The 19,175-nt window shown below is 38.0% G+C and overlaps 2 protein-coding genes and 1 long non-coding RNA gene across 3 annotated transcripts; all 3 read right to left on the reverse strand.

The window, feature by feature from the left end:
• Positions 1-2,805: 2,805 nt before the first annotated feature.
• On the reverse strand, positions 2,806-7,785 carry LOC133434854 (complement C1r subcomponent-like). Its single transcript, XM_061717086.1, has 13 exons — positions 7,725-7,785; positions 7,154-7,367; positions 6,635-6,818; positions 6,401-6,541; positions 5,974-6,179; positions 5,467-5,614; positions 5,249-5,367; positions 5,084-5,162; positions 4,845-4,979; positions 4,360-4,434; positions 3,830-4,032; positions 3,526-3,740; positions 2,806-3,412 (listed from the first exon to the last, which is right to left on the reverse strand). Exons 1-13 carry the CDS (start codon positions 7,769-7,771, stop codon positions 3,010-3,012), a joined length of 2,169 nt encoding a protein of 722 aa, XP_061573070.1. The 5' UTR covers positions 7,772-7,785; the 3' UTR covers positions 2,806-3,009.
• A 3,046-nt stretch (positions 7,786-10,831) lies between these two features.
• LOC133441055 (uncharacterized) lies at positions 10,832-11,507 on the reverse strand. Its single transcript, XR_009782385.1, has 3 exons — positions 11,396-11,507; positions 11,190-11,252; positions 10,832-11,080 (listed from the first exon to the last, which is right to left on the reverse strand). It is a non-coding gene; the product is annotated as an uncharacterized LOC133441055 (long non-coding RNA).
• A 3,048-nt stretch (positions 11,508-14,555) lies between these two features.
• c1s.2 (complement component 1, s subcomponent .2) lies at positions 14,556-19,163 on the reverse strand. The gene is made up of 11 exons (XM_061717087.1): positions 19,098-19,163; positions 18,319-18,526; positions 18,038-18,218; positions 17,727-17,852; positions 17,322-17,515; positions 16,606-16,756; positions 16,395-16,510; positions 16,226-16,313; positions 15,998-16,132; positions 15,835-15,909; positions 14,556-15,728 (listed from the first exon to the last, which is right to left on the reverse strand). Exons 1-11 carry the CDS (start codon positions 19,109-19,111, stop codon positions 14,878-14,880), a joined length of 2,139 nt encoding a protein of 712 aa, XP_061573071.1. The 5' UTR covers positions 19,112-19,163; the 3' UTR covers positions 14,556-14,877.
• Between the last annotated feature and the right edge of the window lie 12 nt (positions 19,164-19,175).

Below are 19,175 nucleotides of genomic sequence, written 5' to 3' on the forward strand. Positions count from 1 at the left end.
CAGTTCTCATGCAAGGGTTAACACCTCTGAGGGATGGGCAAAAAAAAGTTTCCAGGTGTTGTCAGGTGGTTGTGGGGGAAAAAGAGAAAATAACAATGAAAATAAAAACATTTTGACAAGGAAATGCTCCATATACTATATCACTTCAACCAAATTTGACTGAAATTTACTACAATTGCTGAAAATAAATTAAAATAAAATAAACCCTCAAATAATCTGTGTGGTCGCTCTCGAAACTACTAAATAGAATCCTTCAAATTGTATTCATATTTAAATCCCTATATAAAACTCTATAAACCGGTATAAACCGGATACGCTCCCAATAATAGTCAAGGCAAGGCAAGGCAAGTTTATTTGTATAGCACAATTCAACGCAAGGTAATTCAAAGTGCTTTACATCAACATTGAAAAGCAGCAAGATACAATTAACAAGTTAATTAAAAAGGGAAATAGAAATAGAAATAAAAATAATAATACAATACAACAAAATAAAATAGAATAAATAACAAATAAAATTATGAGAAAAGAGGTAAAATAAGAAGTTGTTAAAAAGTAAGAGCAGTAGAGTACAGCAGGTAAGTATTTAATTTAAGAGTATGCTTTAGTAAACAGTAATGTTTTTAGCCCTGATTTAAAGGAGTTTATAGTTTGAGCAGACCTCAGGTCTACAGGAAGTTTGTTCCACCGGTGAGGAGCAGAATAACTGAACGCTGCCTCACCTTGCTTGGTTCTGGTTCTTGGGACACACAACAAACCAGATTCAGATGAACCTCAGGGGTCTGGGAGCTTCATAGGGAACTAACAGATCAACCATGTATTTTGGTCCAAGACCATTCAGTGCGTTGTAGACCAGCAGTAAGATTTTAAACTCTATCCTTTGACTCACTGGAAGCCAGTGTAGTGATTTCATGACCGGTGTAATGTGGTCCAGTTTCCTGGTGTTTGTAAGGACTCTGGCGGCAGCGTTCTGGATCAGCTGCAGCTGCCTGATTGATTTCTTGTTAAGGCCTCTAAAGATGCCATTGCAATAATCCAACCTACTGAAAATGAATGCATGAATACGTTTTTCCATGTCTTGTTTAGACAGAATCCCCTTAATTCTGGCAATGTTTTCAGGTGATAATAGGCAGATTTAGTGATAAACTTTAGATGGCTGTTGAAGTTCAGGTCTGAGTCAATAATTACACCAAGATTTCTGGCTTGATTTCTGTCAATGACATGGAGCCAAGGTGAGCACTGATCTTTTCCCTTTCATTTTTAGGGTCAAAAATGATCACCTCTGTCTTTTCTGCATTTAGCTGGAGAAAATTCTGGCACATCATTAATTTGATGAATACAGTTACTCAATGAGAGTAGGGGACTGTATTCATGTGGTGACACCGAAATATAGAGTTGTGTGTCATCAACATAAGTATGGTAGGAAATGTTATGATGTTCCATAATCTGAGCTAGGGGTAACATATAGATGTTGAATAGAAGCAGTCCGAGAATGGACCCTTGAGGAACCCCACATGTGATCTTGGTTCTCTCCGACTCTTGGTTTCCAATTGACACAAAAAAGGCCCTATCTTGCAAGTAAGATTTAAACCATTGATGCACAGTGCCGGTAAGTCCCACCCACTTTTCCAATCTGCTGAGTAGTATGTTATGATCAACTGTGTCAAATGCTGCACTGAGATTCAGTAATACCAGAACAGAGGATTTGCCTGCATCATTATTCAGATGAACATCATTTAAGACTTTGATGAGTACAGTCTCAGTGCTGTGGTGTGGCCGAAATCCAGACCGAAATGTGTTAAAAAGATTGTTTTGCATCATAAAATCATGAATTTGCTGAAAAAACAACCTTTTCAATGATTTTCTCCAAAAATGGCAGATTTAATATTGGCCTATAGTTACTAAGTGTTGTAGCATCCAGATTAGATTTTTTTAGAAGACGTTTTATTACTGCAGTTTTCAAGGCCTGGGGAAACTGGCCTGTTTGAAGAGAAGTATTTATTATCTGCAATACATCCGGAGTTATGCAGTTAAAAACTGTTTTTAAAAAGTTCGAAGGCAGAATATCAAGGCAGCATGTTGTGGGCTTTAATTTTGAAACCGTTTCCGTTAGGGTTGTATAATCTAAGAGACTGAAATGTCCCAGATTGACTAGAGGATGGGAAGGCAAAAGTGTTATCATTCCTGAGCTGGAGCTGCACATTGCTTGTCTTATCTGTAATATTTTGTTTGTGAAAAAGGCAGCAAAGTCATTGCGTGCCTTTTCAGACAGAAGTTCAGGGGGGAATGAAGCTGTGGGGTTTGTCAGTCTGTCTACCACAGAAAACAGTGTGCGTCTCCTGTTGGGGCTTGGTGAGACTCCACTCGTTGGGCTGTTGGGGCTGGGGGAGACTCCCCCTGTTGGGGTGAGGATAAGGATGATGACCCTGCAGTTTCTCTCTGACTCTGTTCTCCGTGGTCAGTCCTTTTCTCAGCGTTCTCACCACAGCGTCGTCTTATCGGTTGTTTTGGAACATATAAACAAATAACCACACACACACTCACTCATTCCTATGGACAATTAAGAATCTCCGGTCATCTTGGCACACATGCTTTTGAACTGTGGAAGGAAACTGAGTACCCAGCAAAAACCCACTCAAGCACAGGGAAAATGTGCAACTTCCACCAGTTAAACCAGGATCATTCTTGTTGTCAGGCAAAAGTGCATCAAGTCACTGTTCTGCCAGCAACTAAATATGTTTACCTCATTATTTGTGGACAAGGCATAATGCAAGAAAAATATAAAATGAGAAGCTCTACACGTGTAGGGAGCTTTGCAAAATGTGTTATTTATTGCAATGACTGATAAGAGAGATATTTAACAATGTGCAGAATGAAAGTTGAAAGTCTTGCTCAGTCTTGCCATATAATGCAGCTGGTTAAAGTTGGTTAAGCCTGTATTTATATGTTCATTTGCTCAAGAAAATTAAGTTAGAAAAATATTTACTCATATTAAGAATAAAATTGACATTTTTATTCATTACTTTTGATATTGTTATCATTGTTGTCGTCAATGATCTTGTTGATCCAGTCCATGTAGTTGGCGACCTTAGTATAGACTCCATACGTCCCCTGCAATCCACAGTCCACACCCCAGCTGACAATCCCAGCAGCCCAGAATTGTTCAGTGTTAGGGTCAGTCAGGGTGAAAGGACCTCCACTGTCACCTTGACAAGAGTCTTTCCCACCATCAGGGACTCCAGCACAGAACATGTTATTTGTCAGATATGGTACGTTACGCCTTGTCTTCTGCAGAGAAGTGATTGATTCTCCACATATCTCGTCATCCACCACTGGCACCTGCACATACTTCAGCTTATTTGTTAAAATCTTTTCTCCTCCGGCCGATTTGGTAATGCCAAAGCCTGAAACCTGCCTGAAAGATAATCACACTATATTCAGCTGTGATATGTTCACAAAACAAAAAATAATGTTACATAAAAGAGATTTTACAGGTCTATGAAATTATATCTGACAGGCTTGATTTACCCCATCATGCCTGTGGTGTATGTGGCATCTTCCGCTGGCAAACAAACTGGCATTATAGATGCGTTGAACGTGAGTCGGTCCTGCAGTTTGATCAAGGCTATGTCATTGTCAAAGTTCAAATTATTAGGGTTGTTGTATTCAGGGTGGACGTGGATTGAGGCCGCACGCATAGGAACTTTGTACAGTTTGTTCACATCAGTAAGTCCCATGTAGATCTGAAAAAAAACAATCAGAGATAATAAATTCCAATGCAAAAACATTGAGGCAGTGATGATGCTGTTATCATCTGTGGTGAATTTCTTACATTTAAAGTTTTGTTTGTTGCTTGCGATTCGCCCTGTTTTACTACATGAGCTGCGGTCAGTATCCACTTGTCTGCTATGACCATTCCTCCTCCTCTCCCACCAACATTCAGCAGTACTTGCCAAGGAATAGAATTATCTGCAGCATCTTGACCTCCAATGATCCTCTGAAAGGAATAACTCTCGTCTGTTGGCTTGCCACAAACTGCATGGGGTGTAAACAAAACGATTTCACATGGAAATCATCTTCCAAGACATGTGTAGATAGATAAATACTACGGTAGTTCCACATGACATCCCTGCCCTACAGATGACCATGTCCTGTTTTGGGGGAAGGCAGATGCTGTATCATTCCAAAAACCTGGTATGAATTTGCTTAACAAATGATTATAATAAGAAAGAAAAAATCATGATTTGGAATTTTGTTCATATTCTTCAACACCTTCACTCTGTAAGGCTTGGGTTTTTGATCGTGCATTAATTTCTTTTCAGTTGTTCTACAGTGAAGAATGATTGATACAAAGAGTAATACCTGGAAGACATGTTATGCTGACAATGTCATTACTGTTGGATCTCCACCTTCTGTCTGCATCACATGTGAAACTCACTGAGGACAAACACAACAAACAGAAAAACAGAGGGAATTCAATTTAAACACATCATTTGCAAAAATTGCCTGTCACTACTATTCAACTCAATGGTCAAACTTTTTTTAATTTCAGGTTATGATATTATATGTGTAATGCAACATTTTTTGTTTGTCAGAATCAATGAACTACTGCACGTTTTAATAGGGGTCTTAAAGGGGAATAATTTTGAATAAGTCTACATTATTCTAAGGAAAACTTTTTAACTTTCACACTTAAAGGGGAAAACTCTGATTTAAACATGGCTAACAATTCTTTGTGCTGCTATAAAGCATTTCACTTACAATTTAAACTTTGAAAAGTCCAAATAGTTTTAGAAATAGTTGTGGAAATTTCTCAAACTGTAGGCTACTCTAATCGTATATCTTACCATTTTGACCACTCAGCGTGGAATAAAATGGTTCATTGCAGTGATATTGAACAACAGAAAGATACTGATTCAGAGAACCAGACAGGAAAGTCACTCCTCCATTTAGCAAAGGTTCAGGTTCTCCACAATCAATTACTGTAGAAGAACAGGGAAAAAACACAACATCAGGGTTAATACCAATGACTGCATTTTTTTGTGCATATATTGTCTTAGTACATTAGTACGGTAGTCGAACATACTGTGGCATTCCGGCAGAGGGAGGTGCCACTGACTGTTTTTTTGGCACATAGTAGAATACCTCTCGATTTCCTGACCCCCCTGACAACAAAAACCATGAATATCAGGTTAGGAAAGTATTACAAAATACACACTCATTGTGAGAAGTAATGACACTTCAAACTAACCATCATCAGCTTGTATCCTTGGTCACAGCGCACATAAATTTGGTCTCTGTAGAAATATTCTTCTAAAGATGGAGTGACCCTGCCTCTTGGTACTTTTCCAGGCATTGGGCACTTCACTCCTGGAAACACCAAAGACAGGCAAACAAGTGTACTTAAGTGCATATTTAACCTTTGGTCACAATTTAATTTTTCATCACCTTATACTTTAGCCCTCTCACTGTGTGTGTGGTAGTCCAGGCTCCAGCCGTTGCTCATCCCTTGGCCATCGACATGGTAATCCAACATGACAGTGCTTGAGTTGGTTTCTATCACTCCTGGGCTCGTTCCACCGCAAAACTTCATGGGTTTTTTGTCTGGGATGCTCATCTTTAGAAAACAGTGGTGCACAGTTTAATTAGAGGACAAACCAATGATCCACTGATTAAACAGCATTTGGGACCAAATTCAGCAGGAACAGAAATGTGTCTGAAAATGTGGTTATCAGATTTAAAGAAACAATTTCCTTCTCATTTTTGTTAATGTCACGTGCTAATGCAGCAAAGTGTAGCTACCAAAACTCCTACAGAAATGAACTATCTAATCGATTGTGCTAAACCTCAGTAAGTTGTACAATCAAGAATGTTGCCCCATGAAAGAGAAATGAATTAGTGGGAGGAAGATTCAAACCCAAGTGTTTTATTGTTCTATGTATTTTAATCTAAACACATAGAGGTGCTTGTATTTACCTGCAACCAATGATAGAGACAGATGGGCCCTTCCTCTGTGTCCACACTCTCAATGTGGAAGTTGTCAGAGAAGTTAAGAGACACAGTAAAGCCAGATTCTACAGAAATAATATACTGACAGGACATAGGATGAAGTAAAGGGTTTGGATAGCCTGGACTGAACAGATGTCCTTTTGGCTCATCAAATATGCCATCACTGCAGGATACTGGACAAGAAGAAAAAACAAAAACCATCAAGCATGACAAGCCCTAAATGTAAATTCATCATACAGCCACTGATTTCAATATTATTCAAAACTTTTTTAACTCAAATGTTCAATAATGTTCTTTATGGGGTTGAAATTGATTCCCTTAGAATAACGTCCCAGCAGGGTGTCTCAAATTACAGAAAAATTGACAAATTTACATGTATCTTCACCAAACTCACACATGCAGGTGCGCTGGTCTGAGCGAAGCTCATAGCCATGGTAGCAGGAGCAGAGATATGAGCCAAGGGTGTTGAGGCAGATCTGAGAGCAGACCGGACCTGAGCCATCTCCAGGTTCTGGTGCAGAACATTCATCTATGTCTAGTAATAAGAATGTCACAATGTTGGTGAGAGATGGATTGATTGTTGGGGAGGGAAGTTACAGGATGTTGATGGATGAACTGGAGAAGCCACCTATTGCCTGGTACTGAGCAGTGAATCCCACATTCTGGTGGCGCTCTGGATTGCTATCATCAGTTTGGAGTATGAGGGTGAGTCTGTTTCCTGGAGACAAGATGGGCTGGTGGCCGGGGTGATGCCCATCAGCTGAGTTCTGATTGCCACAGAACTTCCCAAGCAGCTTTTCATCGTAAAGAACCTGCCATGTCATGGAAAAGGGGAAAAAATACCAAGTTCTAAATGGGTCATTGATTTTATTTAGGAAGGAAAATTATTAGCATTTACTGATTTTTATTTCCTATTTTTTCCCCTTTAAGGCACAAATGATTTGGAAAATAAGTGTTTGCTAAAATTTGTGAGACAAGAAGTGATTAATTTTCTATATGAAATAGCTAAAACAGGAATACCAATGTGATTGTTATACTTAGAAAAAACAACAGTCATTTAAAACACTACTAAGTAAAGCCATTAGATCTGCAGCCATGTATTTAGGAAGAATACTGAATACAGCATGTGTTGTTATGTGGCTCTGACTGTAAGTGAGTCGTAGTAGCAGCCTCCAGAAGCTTCAATGTCCACGTGCATGAAAGTGAGTTGAATCTGAAAGCCCTCTGGCACACTGAGGTCCCACTGCTTCAGCAGGTTGGGTGGGTACGGCTGGGGATACTGGGGAGACTGGACCTCTCCGTGCATTGGAGGTTCTTTGTCCGGCAGTGGGACGCAGTCACACACCAATACATAAAGAAACCTGAGAAGGAACATGAAAAAAGAGACTTCGATCTGTTTATCACCCTGTGGTCACCTGAGCTGCAGGTCCAAAGTTGATGCAAGAGCAAATATAACAACAGAATCAACACAACTGTGGACATCATATAACAGTGTTGAGAAATTATATGTTATATATTGTCAAATGTTTTATTCAATAAACCCAAAAGACTATATGTTACCTTTACAACTGTACAGATCACTAATATGATAGTAAGACATGAGGAAAAACTGTTCATGTTATGTCAGGTAAATGCTCAGAATTTAAGAGTCAGGGCATAACACTCAAAGAATCAAAGTGTTTCTCACACTAATCAACCGCAATTTCATCTAATCTTACCAAACGATGAAAGAAATCCATCCCATTTGTGGATTAGACGTATCCATGTGTGTGCTGATCTGCTAGAGCAAATGTCCCTTATACAGGTGGAACATTACTGTGTCGTTTTCAGTGTTTAGCAACTCATTGCGTTAATGCCAGGAATGTGTCTTGTTTGTCTTGGCAAAATAAATGGAATGCTTGCCTTTGAATTGCATACAGAGAAATGAAACACATCATATTTTATGAATAAGACACTTGAAATGACATGAGACATCACTTCATGGCATTTTTTTAATGTGAATTCTGCAAAAGTACTCTTACTCCTAAGACCTTTCAAAATTATTTTCTGTGTTGTCTGTTTAGTTTTTGGTAGGTAACTTTTTCCTCATCCAGTCATGTGCAATAATTATGAATATTATTATCATTAATAATAATAATAATAATAATAATAATAATAATAATAATAATAATAATAATAGGAAGAAGAAAAAAAATCTGAGATACAAAGAGCAAACATTTCCAAACAATCTGGAGTTCAACATTGTATAATGAAAAAAAAATATTCTCAAGTTGAAAAAAAGATCAAAAAAGATTACGAACTTCTCGGGATAAGAGGTCAAAGAAATGTAGCCCAAATAGACTGTGCAATGTTTCGAAAAATGAAATGTATAAAAAAAACAAAAATTTATTTAAAAATTTAAAAAATTTTAAAATGTTCACACATACAGTACATACTCTATACACACAATACAAATAATTAATTCAGATTCAATGACAGGGCACTACATTTTTACTTGACTTCGAACTACGAAACATTTAATTTATCTATCAGTTCTCTTTTACATCCAGAGATCCTTATTCATTTTATTTATTGTATCTTCTGCTTGAACCCAAAATAAAAATGTTTTATTTTTAAAATCATTCATTTACCTTGCAACATTTTCAACTTTTTCAAACTCTGCCATTCAGTGTTGAATTTTTCTTTTTTTCAATTTAACAGTTTCAGATATTTCTGCTAGATTTTCATTTGCTTTAGTATTTAATTCAATTTCAAAAATGCTTTTTTTTTTAAACATTTTATTTATGATTTTCGACAGTAAATGATTAGTTTATTAGTTTATTATTAACATACAAACCCCAACATACAAGTGAACATGGACAAATATATTCATTAAGCTATTAAAATGACAACAAATGATAAAACAAAACAAAACAAGAAAAAAAGAGGAAGCGATAATGATAATAGTGACTTTGTCAGCAGTTCGTTACACAACACTAGTGGCTGGTTTACCCTGTTATGCTATGGAGGTCATTTTAAAAGTGTCAATCTATTTTAGGAACGGCTGCCAAGCTTTGTTCAATTTTTACAATGAACCCAATAACATCTCATCTTTTCCAAATTTAAGAACCTCATGAGGTCAGCAATCCATTGATCATGTGTAGGTGGGCTTTCCGGTTTCCATTTCAAAAGTATGAGATGTCACGCAAGTAGGATGCAAAAGCAATTGCATAGGAATGGTGTTTAACAATTGAAACTTTGAAAGGAATAAAACCAAATAAAGAAATCAAGGCAGAGGGCGAAAGTTGAACTTTTTAAACTTCAGAGAAAGTGTTGAAAATAGAAGTCCAATAATTATTGAGTTTAGAACATGTCCAAAAGGCATGTATAAATGAGCCATTGTCTGCTTTGCAGCAATTACATAAATCAAGAGTAAACTATACATTTATTTTATATCCCCTCTTTTTAAAGTTGTCAATATCCAAAATACTATGCAGAGCTGTCAGATCTGCAAATTTGGAAAAGTGCTATGAAGTGACGTATGTTAAACTTGTCCACAATTTGTGAAAATGAAACAAACCCTCCATCCTCAAAAACGTCTTTTAAAGTCTTTAGTCCATTATTGCTCCAAGTCCTAAAGCCCGAATCAGACATGGAAGGTGGGAACATATGGTTTGAACACAAAGGTGCTTTCCTTGATATCATATGCAAGCCAAAGGTCTTCCTGCATTGCACCGAAATCCGAAGAGAGTTATAAAGCAAAGAATTGCATTTATTAGTTTACAATTCTACCGAGAGTGCTGAGCTCAACAAAGCTGGTAGAGATGACTTTCTATAGGAAAATGCCTCCCTATGAATTCAAGAAGGGGTTTCCGAAGTTGAATCACTGATCCAGTAGAGCATACTGCATATATTAGCTGTCCAGTAATATAGGTGAAGGCTAATCTACCTAATGGTCTAAGCCTTTGCAGAAAATCTTTACAAATACAAAGCGACTTACCATTCCAAATACATGTAGAAAATACATTTTTGAGTTGCCCTAGCCTTCTTGCATTTTGGATTTCACATACATTCAAGCATTTCTCCTACTCTACCACTAGGTGGGGCGCTATATTATGATTTCCACTATCCTCATATAACTGAAGTGATTCAAGTAAGGGCCAATCCCAATTCTCCTTCACTCGCCCTTCTTTTCTCCACTCGCACTTCTTTTCTTCCCTAAGCCCTAAAAAAGAAGGGGGAGATTTTAGGGCACTTGAAATCTAGGGCACTTGGCCCAGGTGCCTGTCCCAATTCTCCCCCTACCCCTCGTTTCCATCCCTAGCCTGATCAGGAAGCTGAGAGCCAAAAGCTGTTTTAATTTCAGCTGTAGCTCTGTTAATATGGCACTTATATTCCATATAAAAAAATGTGCACAGAAATATTTACAAAAAAAAAGTTTGCAGTGTATGTGCTGCTACTGCTGATGAGGTGTCCTGTCCACCATTTTCTCTAAAAGGTTTAGGAACCTGTCCATATGTTCTTCATATAGTTTTGTACTTGTGTGGTTTTACTCACTTGGAAATACTTTTAAATTGTCTAATAAAACTTGTTTCACAACAGTTTTCTCTTCTGGGGTTTGTCAAAGTAAGGTAATGTCTCAAATTATAAACTGTACAACAAGATCAATAGTAAAATAAGGATAGTGAGAGAATCCGCAGTAAAAAAGGCTTTATTTGCTATATTCAAATAACATTTTTAAAAAGAAAAAAAGTAAACATTGCACGCAGAACAAAGAAAGGTGCTGTTCCATATAAAAAAATTTGCACAGAAATATGTACAAAAAAAATATTGCAGTGTATGTGCTGCTACTGCTGATGAGGTGTCTGGTCCACCATTTTCTCTAAAAGGTTCAGGAACCTGTCCATGTGTTCTTCATTCTTTTGACATCTTCTGTCTTCTTTGGCGGCCTCAGCTTGAAGGAAGTCCTGCGTAGAGAGTTTCTTTTTTTGGGGGGATCGGGGGGAAAGTGGACCTGATGCCTGAAGCTCCAGCTTCCTCTTCCAGCTGGGGAGGCAGAGCTTGAGGCCGATGTGCTGGCGTCTTCCAAAGTGTTCTGAGATAAAAAAAGATGGATACACATGTTGATTACACACATGACTGGACTATCATACACACCCACAACATCATACCAGGTTCATTATCACTGTATAAATAAAAATTACCTCTGTGCTTTCCTCTGAATTTGTCAGAGAGGACACCGGTGAGGATGGAGGGTCGATTATGTTCTGAAAAGAAAATAACAGTTAGATCTTCAGGTACTGTAGTGTCGTATCACTCACAATCAGGAGGAACCACCGGTCGTAGCACAAGCTAGCTATAGGAAGAAGGACTGGGGAATAAGATTGTGCTTTTTTACTGCTAAACTTACCATGAGTATTTGCGAGGGATCTTCATAAGACGCCGACAAACATGGAGGCTGGATTGAAGGTCTGGACCCCAAAACCTCATGCATCTCTTTGTAGAAAGGCTATGAGGCTGCTGTGGCCTCCCACACACACACACACACACACACACACACACACACACACACACACACACACACACACACACACACACACACACACACACACACAATTTACAGAAGATTATTAATAAATACTTTACATGGATTTTTTTTTGTTAAGCATCATCTCTTCAGCAGATAATATTACTTAGCATAACCATTGCTTACCTTATATTTTTTTTAAGATTTTCCCATGTTTTGCCAACTTTTGCTGTGGTCTCCTTCCCCTCCAGTTCCAGCTCTTTGATGAGTTTCCTGTAACAGAAAACAGTGATGAATAGTAGTTATACCATGGTTAAGGACCCCATCACAGATATTCTGCAAGCAGATAGCTAGATCACTCACTCCCACAGTGGTTTAGCAGCATATTTCTTCTTAGTAAAATTCTCCTCGTTGTTAGTCCTAAAGCTTATTAGGTGTCGGACCTGATCCGGAGTCTCTGGAGTGAAATGTGATTACTGCAATGCACAAACGTCCTCGTAAAAAAAAAACAAACAAACAACAACAAAAAAAAGTTTGAACTATGATAACAAGGCAGCAAGCGACGTTATTACTTCGTAACCCCCCCCAAATAACGTTGCTGCCTTATAGTAATGTGAAATATACAACAAATTTGTAGAAAATATGAGAGTTAACGAGTAGTTAACAGGACACGGCATGTTATCTACCCGACTCGTCATGAACAGCCACATATTGCATTATCTTACGTTAACTCAGAATCAGAATCAGCTTTATTGGCCAGGTTCTAACATTGTCCAACAAGTAATTTGACTCCGGTAATTTCACTCTTTGGTATTAAAAATAAACAATAAACAATGTGGTATTTCTATGTACTGTTCAAACTGTTAAAACATACAAAAGCACTGTGATTTTTTTAATTCCATGGGACATTATACTTACATTTGTGGGTTCAATATCCTCCTGCTCTTTGCAGTTCGCCATTTGACTCAAAAAAATGAAAAAATGCTTGCTTGCTCAAAATCGAGACGAGTCTGTAAAGCATGTTTTCCTCGGTCGGCGAGCTTTAAATAGACGGCGTAGCTTACGGAACCTACGGCGTAGCTTACGTAGCTTACGTAACCATATTCCGGCGCGATCTTAGCGAACAACGGACAAAAAAGGGATGATGTACATTCACTGAGTGAATATTATGAAAGTAAAATATCGGTTTGCGCCGAGAAATGTAATCAAAATGCATTTTTATGCAGAAACTAACTCAAAATATTGATTTTACTCCCAAAAAAACCAGAAATGTCCTCCATGTTTTTTTTTTTGATTCAGTCCGCAAATGACGACGAAAAGCATTCTGGGAAATCTTCATACCCCCTCGCTCGCCAAGTCAGCATCTGAAATCCCTCGATTTGAAGGGGCTATTCTCAGCCCCTAGCCCTCGTTATGCCCCCTCCCCCTAGGTGAAAAGAGGAATTGGGACACCACTACCTTCACGGGAACGCGCAAAAGTTAGGGTTAGGGAAGAAAAGGAGGGCGAGGGGGAGTATTGGGACGCACCCTAAGACTAGACATGCTGGTAAAACGTTTGCATATCAGAATAGCATGTAAAGCAACCTGTTGTCCAGGTTGAGAAATGTGAAAAGTCAGAGTATTATGCAGATCTTTTTTTAATACTTTGAACTGTGTATTTTGTCCCCAAATCAACATCCAACTGAGACCACATTTGAACATTTCTCCTGTTGATGAATCTGGAGTCTCTGTGCACACTAGTAATTCATCTTAAATAGTCCTTTAGTATTTTGCAACTACAATTCCCACAATCCTGCGGCTTTGAGACGTCAAAAGGAAGTATTGCTGAGCATTATTGTTGAACTTGCTCGTTCCACTTACAAATTTTTATAGTTAAAATATTCAACATTGCATTTAAAAAAAAGCTAATATTTCAAAGTGTGGTGAAGCAGCTTTTGGCAATTCCTATTTGCACTATATCCGTTAATATTCTGAGTAAATTACAGTAAATTACCGTAGCATAGCCAGACCTTCTCCCTTACTTTTTTCTTTATGTTTTATTTTTTTTCTATCTTTTTCTTTTTTTTGATGCCATATATTATGTTATACCTGCAATATCATGGGGTTCTGGTGTTTTATTTCAAACTAAAAGCCTAATTACCTCAATAAAACTTAATCATCTCTGTATTTAGTTTCCAACCAATTTCATTTCATATTCATATTCTACAATTTCGTATTTCAGCCAATATTAGTCCAAAATGTTGTGTTGAAAAATTAAGATATTTAAAATGTTATAGTCTTCATTTCCTTGCCCTTAATTATGCTGTGTATTATTTATTATGTATTATGAGTGTGGTATGATTTTTTTTTTTTCATTTCAATCATAAAAGCAATATGTTTAAAACACATTTACACTTTATTTTTTATTTATATTTGTATGTGGGTCAATGACGAATAAGGATTTTCAACAGGTCAATTTTTTGAGTTTTTTTGTCAAGATGAGTTGGCACTAGCCTTAAAAAAAGGTCATGTGGTGCAACCATGATTCATATTAAAATAAATGAATTTCCTTAACATCTTGACATCTTTTTTTTACAAGTTGTCCGTATTATACAAAAATGGTTGTTTTTTTAATGGTCGCGCCACATGATATTTCATAAAATGGACGTCATCGGTCAAACTACAAGACAGTTCTGAAATCATGCCAGATAGGGCAGAAGATTGATTTAAAAACTTATAGAGTGATTTCAAAAAAGGTTTTCAAAAGAGTCATGGTCGGATGGTCGCACCACATGACATTTTGACGCTTAAAACTACAACAAAATCCCAAATAACTAGTATTTTTTGTAAAATTCAAGTGAGTCCATATGTGGGACAGGTAGGTCATATATATGGTATTTTCTTATCCATTTAAACCTTTTTTGAATTGAAAAAAAATCTGTTTTTCAGAAAATATAGGCGTCATGTCATTGACCCATATATTTATTTCATCAAGAAACTGTTTCTATATGACAACAATAACCTGTCTGTGACTAAATAAAAAACATTTTCAGAATTTTGTTTTGGTCACAAATGTGTGCTTTATTATACGTATGTTATGCATATGCAGAAGTGATAGTGGGAGACATTTCAAATAGTTACAGCATTCATTAAAAAGTGTTCATAAACAGTATATGGCTGTATTTCCTTTAGACCAGAACAGCGAGAACACCTCCAGGAAAATGTGTTTCATTAATAAAGGCATGTTGTGCACATGATTGGAAAATGTCATCTTTAATGGAAAAGTGAATTATGAATTTATCATGTTTGTCTTCACAAGCATTGTTAGTTGTAAATCTGCATCAGTTCTTTCATGGATTTTGTTATTGTGATTAGTAGCAAAGCGTTTATGCCCTTATTTTTTTCTCAAGTTGTTCTTCCATCTGAATTTTCTCTTTAATCCATCTTACATAATTCTCCACCTTGGTGTAATAACCCTTGTTGTTGTTCTGTTGATCCATACAGGGGGCTCCCCAAGACACAATGCCATTCAAATAATAAGGACCTGCACTTGTTGACAGCCCTGGCACAACAAGGGGACCTCCACTGTCTCCGGCGCAACTGTCTTTCCCTGGTGCTCCTGCACAGAACATGTTATCAGTAAAAGACATGGCTATTCCAGTTGATGTGATGGGTGTGTCCATACATTCAGCTTGAGAGTAAACTGAAATATGAGCATATTTTAAGAGGCGTGCCATATGTCCCTTTTGTGAAGAATCCATCTTTGGCTTTCCCTTCCTCTCTATCCAACCCCAGCCTGACACAGTTCCTTGCAGATTTTCAATCACACCTCTGTCCCCCTCTGGCAGACAAATGGGTTGCAGGTTTGGGCCAAACTTCACTCTGGAGGTCATTTTAATAAGAGCAATATCATTATCATAATTTGTTCGTTGTTTAGCAAGGGGTATCCCCCTCTCGTAGTCAGGATGAATAATGATCTTCTCACTGTTGAGGACAGATACACCCGGATCAGATGACTTCATTCCATCTACCAGTCCACCATAAAGGTTTAAGGTGATTTCCTCAAGGCCGTCGACAACATGAGCTGCTGTGACAGCCCATCGGTCATTTATCAGTGATGCTCCTCCTCTTTTTGGATCTTTTATCAGAAGTTGCCATGGTGTTTCTCCCAGTTTTGCATTTTTACCTCCCAAAATTCTGCCTGCACTTGGTGTGTAATTTTCAAGCATCCCACACACTGAATCAACACACAAAAGTCAAGGATGAAGTCAAATCTCCAGAATAAATTAACAATAATATGGACAAATAAAATGAATAAATACATTTAAAATACAGTATCTTACCTTCTGTGCATTTTGGCATCTCTGACTTGTCCTTGGATGACACCCATTCCCCACTGGCACTGCAGTTATATGTGTCTGAAAGATTGACGAAAGCACACAGTTAAAAACAAATGGATAACACATTAAACCAGAGGAGGGAGGTATGAAATATTCTTTTAATTACCATCTCCTTCCAATACATAATAATCAGAAGGGCAGTGAAATTGGATCTGGTCCTTATACTGAGTTTTTTGGTTAGCTGACATCTTTAGCTGGAGGATACTGTCATCGTTGATCTCAGGCAAACCACAATCCACAACTGTTAATGAGAAAACATCATAAGAAGGGAGTATTAACAGTTACATACAAAACCTGTGAAAAATTCTTAAAATATGAAGCTAGTCAGACTTACGTTCACAGGTGTGACTGGGAGACCATGTGCCTGAGCTCTGGCAGGTTGTCTCATACTGCAGTGGCAGGTCCTCTGTGTTTGGCTTAGTCTTAGCATAAGGAGAGTTTGATTAAATAGAAGCATAAAATATCAAATTAAAGGATACAATTCCTGTTCTTTGTGCACTCACAATGTTCACTAAATAACCAGCATCACAAGTTACTATCACTGTCTCGCCACGATTGTATTCCTTTTTCTCTGGAGTCACACGGGAGTTGGAGGTCACGGATGCTCTACAGACCTTGTCTGCAGTTAACATACAAGCACAATAATTATAATTATCTCTAACAAACATCTTAACAAATGTCCTTGTCCAGTGTGTAAGCAGTTGGCTGCAGTACCTCTGGTCTTGAAGTTGAGGCTGAAGCCTTTGTTGGTGCCAAAGCTGTCGGAGGTGAAGACGATTTTAATGTTATTCGAGTGAGTGGGCAGGGGAGACGGGGGAGGAGTTTGGCCACAGAATGGTCCCAGAATCCCAGATTGGGTCTCGATCTGCCAAACCAACCAACACAACACATGTCAGTAAAGCAATTAAGGAAAAAAGGGGGTCCAACATGGTACTACCTAGATGTACCTAATGAAGGGACCAATGAGTGTATTTAGCGATGTTGGTGTTTTGGAGTGGATCCAGAGGAATGGAGAAACACTACCAGATGTCTCCAAACTGTTATCATTACCATTATTATTATTCAAAGGTCATGAAAAGCTATACTCTCTTTGAGGTATACAAATAAGTAGTTTGTGTTTCACCCAGGATTAATTTGCAAATATCGGCTTAATGTTTTATATTTTGATGTAATTCTGTAGCTTAGTGTTAAAAAAAAAGAAAAATGAATTAATTTAGTATAATGTAAACCACCAAAACTAGTGACACGACATGCACAAAAAAAATACCCAAATGAGCAGCACTGAGATAAACTAAATTACGCAAGAATTTAGAACTAATTGTAAAATCCAATATTTCAACACTGTTCAACTTCCTGTTCTTACTTTTTTTTCAGATGAATAAAGTAAAAAAAATGACTGATGTAGCTGATGATTCTGACTCATCTCTCACCGTCAGTGCATCTATGCATTGTCCGTCAGGACTTTGTTCCACATCGAAAACCTCGTTGAAGTGCAGCTCCAGCTGGAGGTGCTCCTCCACAGACAGGCTGTACCGACAGTTGGCGTTCTCTGCATACGAACGGGGCCAGGCGGGACTGGATATGTCACCTCTGTTCAACCCCATCAGATCCTTGTTGCAGCTCACTATGTTTGAGACAAGATTTGAATTAACATAAATACAGATTTCAAACTCCCCCCATCCCCTTTAGCCACTTCTGCTTCCTCTTTTCTACCATTTTTCACTTCATGTTTTGGTATTGTTTCTCTTCCGTGATTTATCCTCCTCTGTCCTACTTGAAAAGCCAACCCTTCATCATTCTGTACACTGTTTACTGGTCAAAGGATTCATTTTTACCAGAGCAAGTGTGTTTGTCCTTGGCGAGGTGGTAACCATGGTGACAGGAGCATCTGTACCCTCCAATGAAATTGTGACAAAACTGGGTGCATCTGTTGTCTGGGTCGCCCATACACTCATCAAAGTCTAACAGAGGAAGTTCATTTAAGGTTAGAGACGGAAAAGCATGGCACAGAAGATATTCAATTGACGTCAAGGAATCTTGGGTGCTAGTTATCACATTTTATAACATATTACCAACGATTTATACTGATTATCTCAAAACATTTCAAGATGGAATTGCACTTACTTTTTTTCACCCTCAAACTCACCTTGGATGCTGTAGAACCCTCTGAAGCCAGTGTGCCTCTTGATGTTTGAGTAATCAGAGTTGAACAAAAGCTTAAGGCAGCCACCCGGGAAAGAAATGAGCATGGGATTCACTGTGGACTCAAGTTCCTCTGCTTCTCTTTTCCCACACAAAACATAAATTAGGTTTCCATTTGAGAAGACCTAGGTTTAAGTGTGAGAGAGGAAGTCATTTTCTGACATATATTTCAATACTTAGAAACTTGAACTCCTTAGAGTGCTGTAAATGTTTTTGTACTCTGACCTTCACAGCATCGTTTTTACAGTTTTGGCTGTCCTCAAGGTCAAGGTGGATGAGCCTCATGGAGAGCGTGTGACCAGCGGGGGCACACCGTGACCAGTTTAAGCTGGCATGAGATGGGTATCCCCTGGGATACCCCGGAGACTCCACCCATCCCAGCAGCGTTGAGGAGGCTGAACAGGAGAGCCAGAGGACCAGTAGAAGTAGGAGACTGAGGAAAAGTGGGGAAAACAGAAATTCCAGGGAGAAAATGTAAAACAAGAGGCAGCAATTGAAATTCTGGGTTCCACCAAAAATTGGAGACCGGAGGCTGGAAACTAAACTGCACTGCAAAAACAGCCCCTCTAAAAATAAACATAGTATTCCATAAATCTAGTCAAAAGTGTCTTCATCAAAGCAAAAATAGCTTTGTCCATGTGATGAGAAAAACCTGTCTTGACTAGAATTCTTAAAACTAGCAAGGTAGTCTGAAGTAGAAGTAGAAGTTTTTGCACTGTGGAGAGCTAAAACAACATCTTCACAGGATCTGTCATTGCCAACACTTTGCCAACACTTTTTAAGACCCTCCCCCCCCATCACTGATGAACAGCACATGAAGTGATGGAAAAGAAGGATGCATTCACTAATAAATTATGAAATTGTGATTTAACATTGTGCTTCCATCAATTTTCTTTCAAAACTGCACATAATCTGATTTCAAAGACAAAGAAATCATAAAATGTATGCATAAAAAATAGTGTTGCAATCATGTTATATTATGAAATTCAAAGATTCAGTCCCACCTTAATCTCACCATCCTTATCCGATCAGATCTCTCCTCAAATAAACTCTCAAAATATATTCTTCTCTTTTTCTCATTG

The sequence above is a fragment of the Cololabis saira genome, chromosome 3 (genome assembly GCF_033807715.1).
Source record: "Cololabis saira isolate AMF1-May2022 chromosome 3, fColSai1.1, whole genome shotgun sequence".
Lineage (NCBI taxonomy): Eukaryota > Metazoa > Chordata > Actinopteri > Beloniformes > Belonidae > Cololabis > Cololabis saira.